Source organism: Thunnus albacares, chromosome 13 (assembly GCF_914725855.1).
Source record: "Thunnus albacares chromosome 13, fThuAlb1.1, whole genome shotgun sequence".
Classification (NCBI taxonomy): domain Eukaryota; kingdom Metazoa; phylum Chordata; class Actinopteri; order Scombriformes; family Scombridae; genus Thunnus; species Thunnus albacares.
This window is the reverse complement of record NC_058118.1, coordinates 14,341,129-14,358,676: the sequence shown is the minus strand read 5'-3', so window position 1 is coordinate 14,358,676 and position 17,548 is coordinate 14,341,129. Positions and strand designations below refer to the sequence as shown.

General features: G+C 42.4%; 1 protein-coding gene across 3 annotated transcripts in view; it reads right to left on the bottom strand.

The window, feature by feature from the left end:
* mtus2a (microtubule associated tumor suppressor candidate 2a) overlaps positions 1–17,529 on the bottom strand; it is a 38,614-nt gene extending 21,085 nt beyond the window's left edge. For 2 of the 3 annotated variants that reach the window (XM_044371625.1, XM_044371628.1), the window contains exons 1-3: positions 17,372–17,529; positions 4,728–7,053; positions 3,406–3,664 (exon numbers count right to left, since the gene is read on the bottom strand). In XM_044371625.1, the coding sequence (XP_044227560.1) occupies positions 3,406–3,664; positions 4,728–6,809 (2,341 nt within the window). In that variant the 5' untranslated portion in view covers positions 6,810–7,053; positions 17,372–17,529. Of the gene's footprint in view, positions 1–3,405; positions 3,665–4,727; positions 7,054–12,147; positions 12,232–17,371 lie in introns of those variants that run through there. The other variant, XM_044371626.1, reaches the window with a different exon arrangement.
* Between the last annotated feature and the right edge of the window lie 19 nt (positions 17,530–17,548).

Sequence of the window (17,548 nt, the reverse complement as noted above, 5' to 3'; positions counted from 1 at the left end):
GAAGAATCACGTTTTTCTTAGTAATAAAGCATCTATAGAGTTAAATTTACATGGGATGCCCTTAGCTGAACTGATATTATCCAGACAGAGAATAAAGGCAGCAGCCAGACAGTATAGACAGTGGTACACAAAGCAACTCATTCTCAATGCATATCATCATATCTGGTAATTAGCTGCATAATGATCCGTGTGTTTGAGCTGTTGTACTGCAGCACAGTGTAGGAAGGAAGATCGCGTGTGTGCTTACGTGACTATTGTAAACAAAATGCAGGAGGTTCTGCACAGCCATGATGTTTATTTCCCCCTGTGAATCATTCATCATCTGGTGTTGACTAAGCTTTCAGTGGGCAACCAGGAAGTTCTCTGTGTTATGAGTCTAACTGCTACTGCAATCAAATATAATAAGTATATACACAACAACCTGCTAACAGCAGTGTGTGGTCTTCCTCACAGACTGGGCTGGCGGCCAGCAGTTTCTCTAATGCCAACACATTTGATATGCCACACTCAATTTAGGACACAAATGATACATGCACCATGTTTCTGGTTTGCCTGTGTTTGAAGTGCATTATGTTATCAGTAATGTCTCACTATTTCAGATATTACAGTGATTCTGCAGTCGAGCAAACCACCTAAAAGCTGTGGTTCTACCTTCCTAGTTTCCAGACCTGTAATGAAAGGTGGATTAAAAAAAGAGAGAAGAAAATAAAGAAGAGATCTTTATAGAGGAAGAGAAAGAAAAGACAGGGAATCAAACAGTGAAAGGACGGATAAAAAAGTAATCATAGCTTCACAGTGGCAGCTATTGTCAGCAAGAAATCCTCCCTCTCAGTAATCTGTGGTTTCCAACAACAAAACAGATGAAATGTGCAGGCATGAACAACCACGGTTGCACTCACACACACACACACACACACACACATACACACAGTGGGCAGTGGGCAAATCCTCAGGCCTTGGATAGAAGCCCCATATTGGCTACCCCAGCCTTCAACACAGGGTCTACATCCTGGGCCGAAGAAGAGCATTATCCCCTGCTGGCTGCAGAGATAAGGTAGGAAGCCCTCCTTTCCTCTCCATTTGGCACAGCTGTGTGCTTCAGTGGATGCTACAGAGTAACCACCACATCAGTACAAGAGAGGAAAAAAAAACTCTAAGAAGGAAAATACAAGCTCTGCTGGTAGAGAGAGACAAAGTGGGACAGAAAAAGTCTCCAGTGTAACTCCCCTCCAGCATCATCAGTGCCACCACTCACACTTATCACCTCTTTCCTCCTTCCTTAATATCTGCCTGTGCGCCATGCAGTCTGTTTATTAGATTCGAGCTTGCTCCTCTTGAGTGAGAAGGTCAGGATCATTAAAGATAAATGTCCTAATTTTCCTCCTGCTCACTCCGTTCATCCCCTCTGAGAGACGAGGGAGAGAAGTGAGTCTGACAAACATCCACTTAAGCCTTAGATATCACAGATCTCTGTTCCTGCTAAATAGAAAAACACATTATTTATAAGATCAAACTTATGACTTTGACTGTCCTTCTCTCTTTCTGTACTTCTCTGCAATCTATTCATTTAGCCCTGCAATATGTATATATCATTTTTTCTCTCTGTTTTTTCAGCATTTTTCTTACATTTGTCACTTTCTTATTCCACACGATGCACCTGCATACTACACTCTGCCTGATGAGATGGCTCTCTAAAAGTACAAAAACTAGGACTAAAATTCATGCAAGCGTGAATGTGAAAATGCTCCATAAATGATAAAAGTGTGGGTGTTTTCCTGGGCTTGCACTTTTTTTCTCTTTTGACCGGTCCAAAGAATAGAATAGAATCACTTTACTTCGCCTGTAGGTCTGAAATGCCACCTACAGTTTCTCAACAACCTCCGAGAAACGAAAACATCTTCATCCATTGGCTTTCAGCGAACAAGAGAGCGTCCTAACTTGAGATGAATTATGCAAAATGGTCCCAATAAAGTCAATTGGACAGCAGGAATATGCACTATATAATGACCAACTGATTTTAATTATAGCCCAAGGTGACTTGCGACAAACCTGCATGGATTTCCTCAGCAAAGCGTTAAATTGCATGTTATTAAATGTGATAGTTGAGTGTGTTGCAATCTCTGCAGAGCTACTGGAGCAAAGCACAGGTTTTACTGCTGCGAGGAAGGCAGAATGAGAGCCTCAATATGCAGAAATTACAGCAGCTTCAACACAAATGTCCTGTCCTGTAAGTGGATGATCCTCATTACGATAACAATGCAGAGTTAAAAACCTACACGGCAATTATGTGAGTAGTTACAGCACTTTGAAAACTATGCAATTGCTATATAATTACTATAGCATATGTCAAATGAAGAGATTTCCTTTGACAAAAGCCTGGATGAAGAAAGCAAAAGAAATACAACACACTTATTAACACATTTTTAAGAGTTACGGTGCAGATTTCTCCACAAAATGAATGAGAAAAAAACAGGAAATCCCTCAATTCCACTGACGCAGACACACTCGATGCTGACCAATGCTACATAATATATTTTAGCTGGTGTTTATCCGTGCGCGTAGGGCTGGGTACAGCCGGGATGAGAGATGATTCCGGTAGGAAGATACTGACGTTACTTAAGCATTAATTGCTTTGCACTTCAAAGCCTGCAGTTCCCAGAGGGACGAGCAGCACCAAGACACCATACATATGTATTAATAGGGATTATGATAAGGAGGCCTGGCACATTATAACACTACGCTGATCAATTCTGTATGTGCAGTTTTGGTTTATGGGTGCAGACATATGTGAGTGTACATGTGTGTCTTTTTTAACTGTATGCCCGGGTTATCACACCCGGGGAGAGAGCAGATCAAATATGCATGGTGGTGATAAATAATGTTGCCTTCAAGCAGTGTGCAGAGTGATGAGCAAATTTCATACTTCAATATTCCAGGCAGTGACAGTCGAGCTGTAACATAAATCTGACTCGAGCAGTCAGAGGTGGCATCTGAATCATCTGAATTAGATATTTGCAGCGTGTGAATGCCATGTGTGTGTGGAGAGACAGTGCAAGCAAGCATTTATTTATTTATTTTGTTTTGTAGATGCAGCCTTCTGGAGCAGATAAAAGTCCCCGCAGAGTATATTCTTAAAGCTCTCCAATCAGATCAGCCAAAATTAATCTCAGAGAATGCATTTTAATGAGCTGCCTTCATCTCAGGCCAATTTGAGGGGGAAACAGCCCCACAACTGCTCGTTGCTGCACAGGAGAAGAAATATAAGGTAGCTCTCAACTGTGTTAAATTTTTGGTTGTTGAAATGAAATCTGGCAAGTTCTGTAGCTCAAAAGAGGCCATCTCCATCTGGCATTCTAGTTGTTTTCTGAGAGTAAATGTGCCAAAAATATTTGATTGATTTTTTACCTGCGTTATCTTGACTTTTCTGACTGGTCGCTGGGCTGACAGGTTGGACTGGCTGGCTGAAGACCAGCGTCGACCTCTGACCTTGTCCAGTTCCTCTGCCCTTGGCCGTGCCTGTAGTCGTCCTGGTTACAGCTCCCAGGCCCAGACGCAGACCTCTGCCAGAGCGCAGGAGACTGCCGCTCCCTCCAGCTTGAGCAGTTGTCCGGGGCTGCAGCCCGTCTTCAGCAGAACTCCCTTTAAAACTGGCCGATCTTCCTACCTAACAATCAAAATAATGAAATGAATTAAAAACTACTTTTAGGTAATTGTCTTCTACCATTTTTGGAGCTCTGATACGTACAAAATTTCATACAATTAAATCAAAGAGACCCTTTCACATCAAACATTCAATATGAACAAAACAGATAATTAGAATATGATACGTCTGATCATGTGCGATAGATGTTGACTATTTTGGTTGCATGACTGCTCTGTGTCTAGCTGAAATCACAGATCTGCGGCATGTTTCATAGGTTGTGAGGATAAGTAATAAACAGCCTGAAAAAAATGTGGAACACTGCAAATCCAACATTATTAGCTCTAAAAGGAAATTTAACATCAACCTGCCTGGAGGGAAACTGAGATCAAGAATTTTTACCTGTTTGACATCACCAGTACAAGAGTTTTTTCTCAAGGACATTTTCATGTGTGGTGGACAAATCATCTAACATACACGCAGTGACATGTACAGTAAAGCGATGAGAACTGTCTTGTCCCTGTGGGCTTTATACTTCAGCATGCATTAACTATTTATTTTCACATGCTGGTGTTTGACGCCGTAAGAATATGAATGCCAAATGAAGCTATTTAATCAGAATCAATAAGGAATGATTTCAAAGCGATAATGAGCAGCTCTTGTGAAAGCGGGAATAAAAATGCAGAAGATATGTGATCAATTATACATGGTTTTACTGCAGGATAGAAGTTATGGACATCTGCTGAGGAAATTAATATGCAGAGTCAACAAATGTAACAGAAGAGGTTTGTCTTTGTACTGAATGTATATGACAAACTCTATATCATAAAGTAATTATCTGAAGACACTGCTAATTGATGCAGTAGCTATCATAATTAAATCTTATGTCTGTCCTTTTTCAATGTTTGTGTGAATGTGCCGTGATAGTGGATTGTGCTGACAGAGAATCCTTTGTTGAACGAGAATGATCATGATACTGAACTACAATAGAAATGAGAAACTTTATTCTTGTAAGGAAGAACTAAAGATGCATAAAACTTTGAAGTCAGATACTTCTAATAAAGACAATACAGTACAAAAAACTCACCTCTGATGGTGCCCCGTAGAAGTCGCCTGCTTTGCCGCCCAGTTTTGGGGGTGCTGTGTGGCTGTGTGTGTGTGCATGTGGAGCGGCATGTGTGTGTGCAGGGGGGACAGTGTTTGTGTGTCCAGGGGGCCTGATACTCCGGCTCAGTATTCCTGATGGGAAGATATTTGTCTGCATTTCTTGGCGGTACTTTTCATAAAGCAGGTTGGAGGCACTGAGTACTGGGGCTCCCCTGGTTTCTTTGTTAGGCTTAGAGGGGTCTTTAGGTGTGTCTTTGAAGGAACTGGCTGCTTGGCTGTGTGTGTATGCTGAGAGCCTGGATGGTAAAGAAGATACCTGATAAGGTCCATCGGCAGCCTGGGGCTTAAACTGAGGATTTTTTCTGACGTAGGTGATGATTTTGGGGCGAACTCCTTTAGGTTTAAGTTTAGGTGAAGGAGAGCTCTCTTTGGGGCTTGAGTTGTTAGAATTGGGGGAACTCTGCTGGTTGCTAAGAGGTGCTTTGGGGATTCCAGTTGTGCTTATATTTGTTCTGACTGGTGCTCTCAAGCAAGGGTTGCCGTAGCCCTGAGCTGATGTCGGTACGGCAGGGTTGCATCCTGATGGGATGTGTCTAACCACTCCAGAGACATTCCTAGAAACGAGGTACATGGAGGGCTGCCTTCGTGGTGAGCCCTGGGGTGTCCTGAGAGGGGAGTGGGGAGGGGTAGATGCCCTGGAATCAACCCCGGTCCTATTGGGACTGGAGCAATTCCTTCTGTATGTGAGCTGAGTCTGGGGTCTCTTCTCTAAGGTGGAGGGGTTGGAGGGACTTGAATTATGCTGTGCAGTTGCAGTCGGCTGATTTTCCACAGGCAAAGCCTCACACTGGGCTGCCTGGTTGGGCTGTCTGGCCTGGGAGAATCCAGCTGCGTTGTACAGGTGGGAGAAATCCGATGGTTCACGTAAAGACGATCTTGTAAACTTTCTGTTTGACCCATTACTGTGTGAATCTACAGAGGGGTTGGGGTAAGGAGGTGGCCCTGTCTTGGCTTGATGAGCATTGGGCTCTACTAAGCTCCTTGCTCTTCCCATCTCTGTCTGACAGAGGGGTCTAACAAGCTGTTGCCTTCGTGGTGGAAGCACCCTCTCCTCAAATCCAGCCTTTCTCCTTTGGCCCAGCCCCCCATCAGAGGACAATCCATTTCTCTGATGACATTCCTCCTCCTCTCTGCATTGAAGACGGTCATGTTTCTCCTGAGGATGCAATGGTGAGGTGTTCTGGTTGGCATCTACAGGGGCTGCCCTTCTTCTAGACTGGGCTGAGGTAGTGTTGTTGGCATTGGGATAAGGGTTGGTCTTGGAGTTGGGCAGAGAGATAAGAGACTGTGCTTCTCCACTACAATCCAGAGCACTGGATAGGCTCCCGCTGAGGGAAACGGCTGACAGACTGGAGACAAACACATTTGTCTCAGATTTCGACTCCTTGAGACCTCCCTTCCGTCTCTCCCTTTCTCTTGATCTGCCTGACCTTGTGTCCCTTCTCTCTATTGAGCCTGTCACACATGTGTCTAGCTCTTCAGTACTATGACAGCCAATCCTTTTCTGCGCCTCTTTGGCCCTCTGTATTCTGCTCTCCACTTTGTTGCTGTCATTGTCATTTCTCCTCGCACCAATCGAAGCAGAGCTGGCAGTTGAACTGGAGGATATGGACATTGGACCCTCATCTTTACCATCTCTCAAACTTCCTCCGTCATCTTCCTCCTCATTCTCCTCCTCCTGATCCCTGTTTCCCAAGAATGTATGAATCTCCGGACACTCGACAAGCTCAAACTCTCCGAGCTCAGGCTCCATGCATTGCTGCTCGGAGTCCCAGATCACTAACTTGTCATGGGATTCACTCTGAGAGACCAAAGGAGGAAGGGAGCTTGTGCTGTACTTTGTGTCCTCTATCAGTCCTCTTCCACCTTGATCACCAATTGAAGACAATTGATTGGCATTGTTATCTTCAGGTTGGGGAAACTGGATCTGGGTTTTGTTTGCAATCTTTTCTCCTCTGTCAACGTTGACCCTCATTCCCTGTAAACCAGTTGGGATGCTCATGTCGGACTGATGGTAAAGGGCACGCTCAAAGACACCTGCAGGGTCCTGAGGCCATTTATGGAGTTACAAATGTTTTTTCCCTCCCCGTCTCTCCTCTTCAGGGTCTGTATGATGTTGGCCCTTCAGTTGATTCTTCCAAGGACAAAAAGTCATGTCATGAATTCTTCTCTTCAATCCACCACTTATCTTGGATTTACTGTGAATTAATAAAGCTGTCTTTCGAGGAGATGTACGTCTTTTCAATCTGAAATAAAAGACAACAAAGGAAACTGTAAGACCGCAACCGCAGAACAAGTATGCCAGTCACTTTTGTAGAACCAATTTAGTTTTCTCCCCCTCAGAGCCACTTAACATGTTTCATATTTAACCTGGTCTGAGTGGCAGCGTTTTCTATTATCAGCTCTGAGTAGCCCACACTCTCACGCACTTTACTTGTGTGACTCATATCAATGAGGGTCATTTGAAAGAAAATATGATGGCTCGCTATGGGACAAATATACACTGGTGGCATTATAGGAAGTGACAGTCCCTGAACTACCTTAAACACATGTTTTTGTACCTTCTACTTGCTGAATCATATCATTTTGCACTAAATTATGTTAATTTAAGTGTAAAATGTGATGTGACGGGTAGCTAAATAAACTCAAGGTGTAAAATGTTCATTTTGTAACCAGCAGGAGTGGTACAGCGGTGATAATAGGAATGCAATTATCAAATGATGATGGATGTTCACTGTAGCACAGAGAGAAAGGAGATAAGAGAAGAGAGAGGTGGAGGATAGCTCAAGCTATAGAGCTGTTTGCTTGTGAGTGAAGAATCACCCTGGGGAGGGCTGATGAAGACAGGCGTAGGGGAAGAAAGGGAAGGGTGCGAAATGTGTTGTAATGAGCTTTTTTTCTCAAGAGACATTGAAATATAGATGGCAGAATCAGGATTGTGTGAAAACATCTGCAATGAAAAACGGTTCCAAAGATTTAGTTTTTTATAGAAGATACAGCATCATACTTTAAATATATATGTGTGCAAGAAACAGTGTCTCTCATAAAGTGCATGCATGTTCCTAACATGTAAAACGCGCAGGTGTTGCCTTGGGGAGGAGTTGAAATACCAGATCAGGAAAGATTACTCCATACTGTAGATCTGATCACAACAGGAGGGTTAACACTCTTCTCTCAATGTGTCTCCTCTAACATGCCATATGGCTGATTGAGCCAATGCCATGATTCTATCATACACAACAACGGCACATCCTGCTTCATTTAAAAGAAAAGCAAAATTCTGCAGGATGTACACAAAACAGATTAAAATATTCATGTCATTCACAGCAGATAATGCCATTTCAAAGTAACTGACTGTATGTGGTGCCACTGAAAGAGTCAATAGATGAGCAGATGGCAGAGGGGGAAATATCTGAGAGGTTTTGTCACACCATGTCAATACAGGACAGTTTAATGACAGTGGTATAAAACACCACAAACCAAATAAACAACCACACATCCACATGAGAACATTAGTGACTCTGACAACATGAACAGAAACATTAAAATCACAGAATATTAATGCATTTGCCCAGCAGGGAGAGCATCTTTTGTTTACTTGTTTGTAAGTCATATCCTGTTTTCTACCTCATATACAGTACATGTTGATGTAAACTTACATTGCAATCATATCTTATCATAACAGTCATGTAAATGTTGTATTCAGCCACCTGTCTGTGCAGATCATATATTTAGACCAAGATGGTCATTATGTAGTCAAATATGCGTCTCCAAATCATCACACTGAATATTTGAGTGGATTCCAAAGTTCAAATAGAGCTCCCACCCTCTAATTAAATGCGCAGTGGGGGTGTCATTTCTTATTAGCAGGTGCCTTCTTCATGTGTCCTGTGGCAGTGATATCTGTTAACTGTGAAAACTGCTAAGATGGCAGCTCCCACCACCTGTGGCACATTTGATGCTGCATGAATCAGTGCAGAGCTAAATTTTGTCCAAATGCACTGGGAGGGGAAACATTCAAGGATATGATTTGTATTCCTGAAGGTTATCTTAAAAGTCATTTTGAGATATTATCATATTTTCCTGAAGAGACTGTTAAAAGAACATAAGCTTTTGGGAACTCTATGAACTGAATATAGTTAAAAAAGGTTGTATTACTCAAGGATATGATTAAAATATCAAAACCTTAAGCAAAAAAAAAACACCTGCAACTCTATTTGATTGTACAAAATGATAATATTCTGCTTGGGATCACATTGCTTAGAAACAGAGGGGAAATTAATTGTGGTAGACAAATAGACAAACAAAATCAAGGATAATCCATGCTGTCTAGTCTACTCTGCCTCTGTGCGCAATGCTAATATTTACCCTTAACTGGTGCACACAATCAAATAATTAGCCATTATAAAATGCACACAAACACATTTCAAAGAGGTGGGGAAGCAGAGGGATGGCAGGAAGAGAAAGAGACAGAGATTGCGTTAAAGAGTGAGAGAATTCTCTGAGAGGACATGGTGGCAGATCAATTACAGCACTGATGTAGCACTGGAGGTTGTGCTGATGACAGCAGTCTTGGGAGGCTGAGCACTAAGCCTGGTCACAGCGGCTGAACCAGAATAAGCTACATCATCTCCTTACAGCGAGGCAGACAAAACCAATCTGGCAAAAGCTAAACAAAATAAGACGGAGAACGAAAGAACCTGTCTGACTATTTGAATAAACAGGTCTGTTGAGGTGATAAAATGCACACACAAAAAAATTAATTCCTTTGGGGATGCTACAAGAGAATTGCACTTGAGAAAAACATTTGATAGGTTCTCCCTCCTGTCGCACTGCCTTATGGTGTTGACATAACTACTTACTGTAGATGCTAAAAGTAAAGGAGGACACATGGGAGTGAGCGGATGAAGAAGTGTTGGTGAGTTTCCTTTAACTGGAATATGAATTATGCAATTACAAGTGTAACAAATGTGGATAAACTTCTTTGATCATGAAGCCCCTTCTCTTGAGGAAACACTGAAAATATGAGTAAGTAAACACAAGCACCGTGTTTGGCCTTATGAGATGAGTATGCACTGTAGCCAGTAGTGCTCCAAAGCAAATAATTGTTGTTCATTTACATTAATGCTCTACCAGTTATTCTCAATGAATAAAAAAAGATATATTTTCATGATGATGATATGGTAAAATGTATAAAACTGGTAATGATTTTCCATATTTTTTTTGGTATGATTTGGTCAGTAGATGCTAAATACACAGATTTTTTAAATGGAATTAAGTGAATCCCAGAGAGGGCAAGACTGATATTATTCCTGCATATATGCATGTTGAGGTGATCTTGGCTTGAATAAGTGATGAGGGTAAGCGTTGTTTCACCTGATGGTGGGTTGTGACTCACTCTGAACACCTCTGGGAAAACAGCAGGGGGCAAAAACTAAGAAAAAATTGAACAGTCCTGCTTCTGTTGTCATGGCAATGCCATATCCCTGGGAATTGGAGAATACATTTCCTGACCCTTGCGTCTCCCATCAGTGAGAAAGGTCAGCGTCAGAGAGATGGGCTGCTCTGAAGGTCAGCTTTATGCTTTTACACTCACAGCTCATGCATACATTCGGTTGTGTGTCACTTTCACACCCATGCTCAACCATGACACAAAATACACACATCTCACAGTAGCAGAAATAGCTGAGTGAAAGACAGAGTATGTTTTCCCCCACTAGGTACATCTAAGAGCAATCATATCCCTGCAAATGGGTAGAAAGATGCCAATTGCTGAAGTGATGAGAGCATGGGGCAGGATAAGACGATATCTTAGCAGTGATCAAATTCAGTGAAGGGCTGAGATTTGTGGTTTCACGTCCCGAGCTCATAACCTATCAAGTGCTGCATTTAACCACTGAAAGCTCTTCTCTTAGGGCGGAAAATGGCGAGCTGAGAACATGACACGATGAGGAACTCACTGAAAATGGAGGGAAAAATAAAATCCTTAGTGGAGTAGAACTGGAAAAGGGAGAGCCTTCCTCATCATCATCATCTATTTTTTTTTTTTTCTCTGAATACGAGCAAGAATCAGTCTGTGTGGGTGAAGGAATAAGACAGACACATGAGGTGGGAGAGATGAGACATGCAGATGGATGCAGAAAGGAAGAGAGTTATCGCAGGAGAGCCACAGCTTATAATTAGGCTGATGGGGGGGGGGGGGATACATCATCTGAACCTCTATAGTAAGAGCTATAGAACCCCATTTCTGAAGTGGCATATTGAAGAGCCCAAGAGAGCAGAGTGAAGTAATTACTGACAATCCTTTAGCATATACAGTATAACGCTATTGAATACTAAATGCTCCCATTGATGAAACTGGAAGCATATTTCCATATTTTACATTTCTGTTCCGCAGGGAGATATAAGTACATCTAATGACAGCAGTTAAGTACAAATTTTACTCAGAAAAGCAAATTTCTAATTGAAAAGAACTTGCCCCAAAAAAAATATCTCATTGTCATGCTGGTGAGATGGATTGCGTTATCAGAAAATTCTGTACACATGTGAGAACACAAAAACTGTGTGTACGCATATGAGCGCATAGTGACACACAAGCCAACACGCTCACCTGCACACACACACACACACACATATCAACACATGCCCTCTCTCAGTGTCTTTGTTGTCGGTCCAGCAGCACATGTGGCTATTACAGAAGCCATTTGTCTTTGGCTCTTTGCTTTATTCCACTCCTCCCCCACTGGAGAGCAGACAGGTTTTATAGCTCTGTAGTCCCAGGGGAATCCCAACGACACACACACACACACACACACACACACACACATATACATCCCCCCTGTCCCATCTCCCTTTATCCATACCTACACACATACTTCTGTAGAGATGTGAATTGTAGCACACTGAAATAGAAAAAGCAAAAGAGGCAAGTGCAAATGGACAGAGTGTTGACATGTTCGTAACCATAATTTATGACTCTTGAGTGTTACCACATGACATAATTAGATTTAGTTCAGGATTTACATTTAAATGCAGTGTAGCAGTTATCTTTAAAAGATGAAACTCCATCCCTCTAATACAGTACATGCTGTGTCTTTGCATGCATGTAATTAATCTCTAATGAATTCATCCTTGCATGTCCTTGTACACTTTCCCAAGGCTGGATTGTTTTTTGAAATATGTGTGTGAGAGTGTGAACTTATGTACATCTACCCTCTACAGACATGTGGATACTTAAAGCTTTTGCTGGACAGACAAAAAACATGCCTCCTTGTTCTCATCCTCTTGTCCAATTTGGGGGAAAAAAAATTCCTCTCTCTTTATACTATATATTCACTTACTTGCAATCAACCAGCAGGATAAAGCTTAGTGAGGAAGTCTATTCAGAAAGAGGCTAAGCTTTAGTCATCCATTTCTTCTCCTCCCATCTCTGTCAACGACACAACAGAGACAGAAATAGCAGTGAAATAAGCTAAACGCTCCATTTTCACAGAAGACACAATAGACACCCTGTAGACAGAATTTTCGCAAGTGATGATTCACTAAACTGTGCCTGTGTGTTTGTACGCGCAAACCTCGCAACAACTCACTATGCACAGCAAAGGGATTATCATCACACAGAGCAGAGAAGCAGAGCTGGGAAATATCTAGAAATAGTATCCTCCAGTTGCATGATTGTTGTTCTGCACTTTCTGCAGAGATGTGCATCAGAAAACAACAACAGACCTGCACCTCATATCAACAATCTTTACTTCTCTGACAATACAGCTCATAATTGTATTAAATTAACCTTTTAGGGATTCTCATCTGTTTCATCTCTCTCTCAAAAAAAAACCTTTTGATGTTTGTCTCTTTTTCTTCCTCCTCTTATGTCTCTCCATCCGTTCCCCCTTTCACCCTAATAATACAGAGTTAATGAGGGCAGGGTGAGGTGATCAATCCCATTTTCATCCTTATAGATGGCACATCAGCAGACTACATCTGCCCAAATAATCCCTTCTATCTCCCCTCTCTCTCCCACTCCACTCCCACACACAGTCAGGCGCCTTTTTGTACCCCAGGGGGAGTTATTTTATATTGCAGGGGGGGGGGGACTGTAACAGGATTTCTGCAGGATTTCGGGTCAGAGTGGGTGGTCATACTTAACTGAATAAGGAGAACAAGAAAATCAGATCATCTGCAATAAAAGCTGATTTATTTCCTTATTGTGCGAAGGCAGGCAGTGTTTGCTACCTGCTATGAAATCGTCAGGAAAATATAACAATAATAGGATTTATTAGCTGACGCGAAATGAAAAATGACTCAGGACAAGCACACGTTCACACACAAGGTTTGTCTCTTAATTATTCACACCTCTTGTAAGACAACAAATTGAACTAAAAAAAGCAAACAAATGATCGCAAACAACATTCAAAACCACTAAAAATGTCACTTTAATGTATGAATGCAATGTGAGCAAGCATGTTACAAAGTTACACATGTAGAAATATGAGTGCCACCTACACAGACACACACACACACAAAACACGCAGACTCTCAGTCAATGACCATCACTGCAGCAGGAGCAGAGACAAAGAGACAGCTTCTCACTGGGAGAACGGCTTCCAGGTAGAGGTCTGTCAAACACAAACACCTTACCCTCTCCTTAATTGTTGTTTTTGTTGGGTTTTTTTTCAGTGTCGCTTACTGGGAATGAATCTCCTCTAAATCAGACATAGTTCTGCCTCCCTGTCTGGTTTTGCAGCGCTATGCAGCCTATAGTTGATAAATGGAAGACAAATGTGCGGGGCAGAAAAGGAGAAATGGCAAGAGAAGGAGATGAATTGGAACAAAAAACAGAAAGGAACTGGTAGGGAGATTTGGGTGATTAAAAAATAAACTGTCTGCTACGGTGTGTAGGAGAGAACAGGAGGAGGAAGATGCGAGGTTTGTGTTCATTGGCTCATTGAGCCCTGCGGTTACAACACAGACTAGCATAGATCCAGACAGGGGTGGCATGGAGGAGGAGAGGAGAAAAAAGGGTGTCTGTCCACGCTGGTTGCTGATAGCACCGCATTGTTATTAGCAAAGCCCCTCCACCCACTACCCTCACTCCTGTCGCAGAGAAAAATGTTAACTCTTGCATGGCTGTATGAAGCGACAAAGAGGAGAGAAGAGGAGTTCACTTCAAATGCAAAAGCTGTTGCAGACAAATAACGCATTAACAGTAGAATTCTCGGTGGGACTGTGAGGAAGTTACCACATGCTCACACAAACACACACACACACACACCCACACACACATACGGTAAGGTGAGACAGCCCAGACAAAGAAAAGCTGAGCGCAACTTAACCGGGCTGAGTCACTTCTGTTATTTTTAGGAAAATATGATAATAGAAACAAATGATGCTGCAGAGAGTGAGGAGAAGGAGGAGAGAATGGGGATGCAGGAGGTTCTAGTTAGTATTGTAACGTGTGAGTGTGTGTATGCATGCGTAATGTGCAAGTGGCAAACCCCAGGGGTGTGGGGGAAGGGGGGAGGGAGAACTGGCAAAGGATCAGTGAGTGGGGAGCAAAGAATAGAGCGAACGGAGGGTTTTGGGGTGGTGATGATGTGCAAAAAAAAAGAAAAAAAAAGTTAAGGGTTTGAACTGGCTGTGTCTGTGTGAAAAAAAAGACTAAGGGAGGTGAGAGTGCACAGGATGGGGCAAAGAACTCCTTTGGGGAATTAAAGAGCAACGCTGCTCAGTTTAAGGATTCACATATGCTGTTGTTTTCACATATGAGTTTATTTTTGGGAACATAAACAAGGCTCAAGATATATAGTGTTGAGTCAAGTCTTATTAAAAATGAATGGTGTGGGCTCACTGAATGTTTCTGTGGCTTTTTACAGTTAAGAATAGCACAATTCTGTCTTTATAATAACACTGTTGCTCTCGCTTGCATTGTTTCAGTTCATTCATTGATTAGCTTAATAAGGGACTGTAGCTTGCTGACTAATACAACTGCGCTGAAAAAAACCAAAACATGCATCAGAAAAGAAGCGAGATCTGCCTGCGCAAATCCAGCAAATGCACACATGCAAATGTCTGCACATACATCCGCACGAGTGAAAAAGGTCTTTCATGTTGACTCCCAATGAGACAGGCAAGTGTAAGTATGTGTGTGTGTGTGTGTGTGTGTGTGTGTGTGTGTGTCATCGGTGGAGGCGTGCCTCTCTCTTCCCCCCTCTGATGTCCTGCCAGTGACTGCAGGGAAGGAGCTACTGTACGACAAGCTCATTGCCACCTTTCAGACAAAGGCGGCGTGAATTTGAGAGTGTGCGTTTGCACGTGTGTTGACACCACATTCGCACACAATTCACACACACACACACATGCAGTCACATGAGCGAACGCATCCTCATACTGAGCAAAAAAGAAGCCTCCAAATTGTTTAATTATGAGCGATCACAACACGGGTTAGAATAATAACCGCAGCCTCCTCCTCTTCCTGCCCTCTCTTTACACACACAAATTGAACTCCTTTTACATACAATGCTCACACACACATTATACTCTGGAACGTAAAAAACACTGCAGTATCCATTAGCACAATACAATGAAAAAAAAAGAAAAAATACATGTTTAATAAATAAATAAAACCTTGCAAAAACAACATGTAATTGAGAGGCATACTGACATACTTTTCCTTCGCTCTCTCCTTCACTTCACTTATCTCTATTTTCTCCCTCCCTCCCTTTTCTCCTCCTCCTCTGTTCTGTCCTATAAAATGACCTTGAAGGTCGCACCGGGGCGCTACACTCATGGGCTTTGTGACAAACTGTTTTATACCTGCAGAAACACACACACACACACACACATACATAAACACCTGAGCCAAAGAACTTCAAACACGCACACACACACACTGCTGCGAGTGGTTTTCCTGGCAGAGATCTGCTGAATTGATCGCTGCTCAGACATTGCAGAGGTCAGATGTAATGAATCAATCACACATGCATCAGCATCTAGAACAGCAGCAACAGCAGACAGCGTACAGCACAAGCCAAGGCCACAGGCTCCGCTGCCCTGCTTTGATGCAGTGTCAACCTCCACATTAACATGACTGGGAGGGATTGGCAAAGATTCAACAAAATGGACTGAGAAGATCCATAAATGTGGGAAGTCTCTGATATAGGGATCAATAACTGCAGCAGACAATTCCAATAAACGCAAAAACCACACTTCCCACAGGTATTCTATACGTAACATCTCAGGGTAGAAACATATATATCACATATTTGGGTAACACAGAAAAATGTTAAACACTGTGCAACTTTGAAGAGAATATTGAAACAAGTACAACAATTTATTGTCAGGTGTTAGGCATGTGCACACTAACAAAGACAGGAAAACTGCTAACCCCCCCAACACGCCCCCAAACTGCCTCAAGGACAACCTGATCAACAGACACCAATCAATCAGGACAAGAGACAGCTGAGTGTGAAATACATGCCCTCAATCTGCTCGCCTTTATTTGATCCATCCCTTCCTGTCTTCCCTCTCCTCTCAGCCCTCTAAAGTAGCCGAAAGGTGAAGCTGAGGACATGGGAATTGTTGCAAGAGTAACTAAAGCGCATACTACCACTGTGCCTTTGACTAAGGCTCCTCAGGCTTTGCGCAGTAGTTAGAAAATAAAGAGGAAAAAAGAAGTGAGGTGTTTATGTGTGCAGCTGCAAGAGCGGGGCAGCCTCATTCATGCCTTTGTAGACAAAAAAGGGACAAAAATAGAATGAATGTATTTCACAGAAGAGACTTTGTGTTATTCATGTGAGGCTTACACTACTTCAAAACCTACTTCATTGGTAAATAGCTAAAGTCTGAGTCATGCATAACAGCACTGTAATCCAAGAAATGAACACTTCTAACACACACATCCATAAAACAATTGGCATCTCAGCCCTTTTGTTTCTCATATAAAGGAAAAACTATAAAGGATGGGGCTTTGATATTGTTTTGAAATTTTATATATCTTTAGATTGATGCCAGAGATGATCATATAAAGTCTGGTATCCCAGAAATCTGACAACACAATGCATAAAAATAAAAACAATTAAGAAATATATTTTTTTTAAAGAATCCTTCCAAATATATTCCCTCAAACTGTCCTTGTTGTCACCTGTCAGTGCAGTGGATCATAGCTGGAGTCAGGTCTAAAGCTTAGATAATCTATGTCTGATCATTAGCATCACCCTGCTCCATCCATCACCAACCTGCTCTTCCCCGTCTGACCTCACTGTCCAACCAGCCTACTGCTCCACTTACAGTCTGTGGGTCAAGTTCCACATTACAGTCATACAAATATATTTTTTGAGGGAATAAACTGTGCATTTTTATAAATTACCTCACAGCATCGGGCCTGCGAAAACTAAACAATCAGATACGTGTTTATTTCAAAATGCTGAGCGAACCGACTACGCAACAAGACCCGAATCCTACATGGAAAAAAATACGTGCGACACTTCTTCAAGAAACTGATGACGCCTGTTCAACCGAAGCACCGCTGCAAATTACCCGCAGGATGTTTTCAGGTGCGCGACTTACCTTCAGGTTTCTCTGCTGTTGATACATTGAAGAATGTCGGTCAAATGCAGGAGTTGCAAAACGACACATACACACACGCGCGTGTCTTTCCACTCCCTCTGTTTCTCGCTTTGAGTGGAAACAGTGCAGAGAGAGAGGGAGAGAGAGGGAGATGCTGCGGACAGGAGGAGGAGGAGG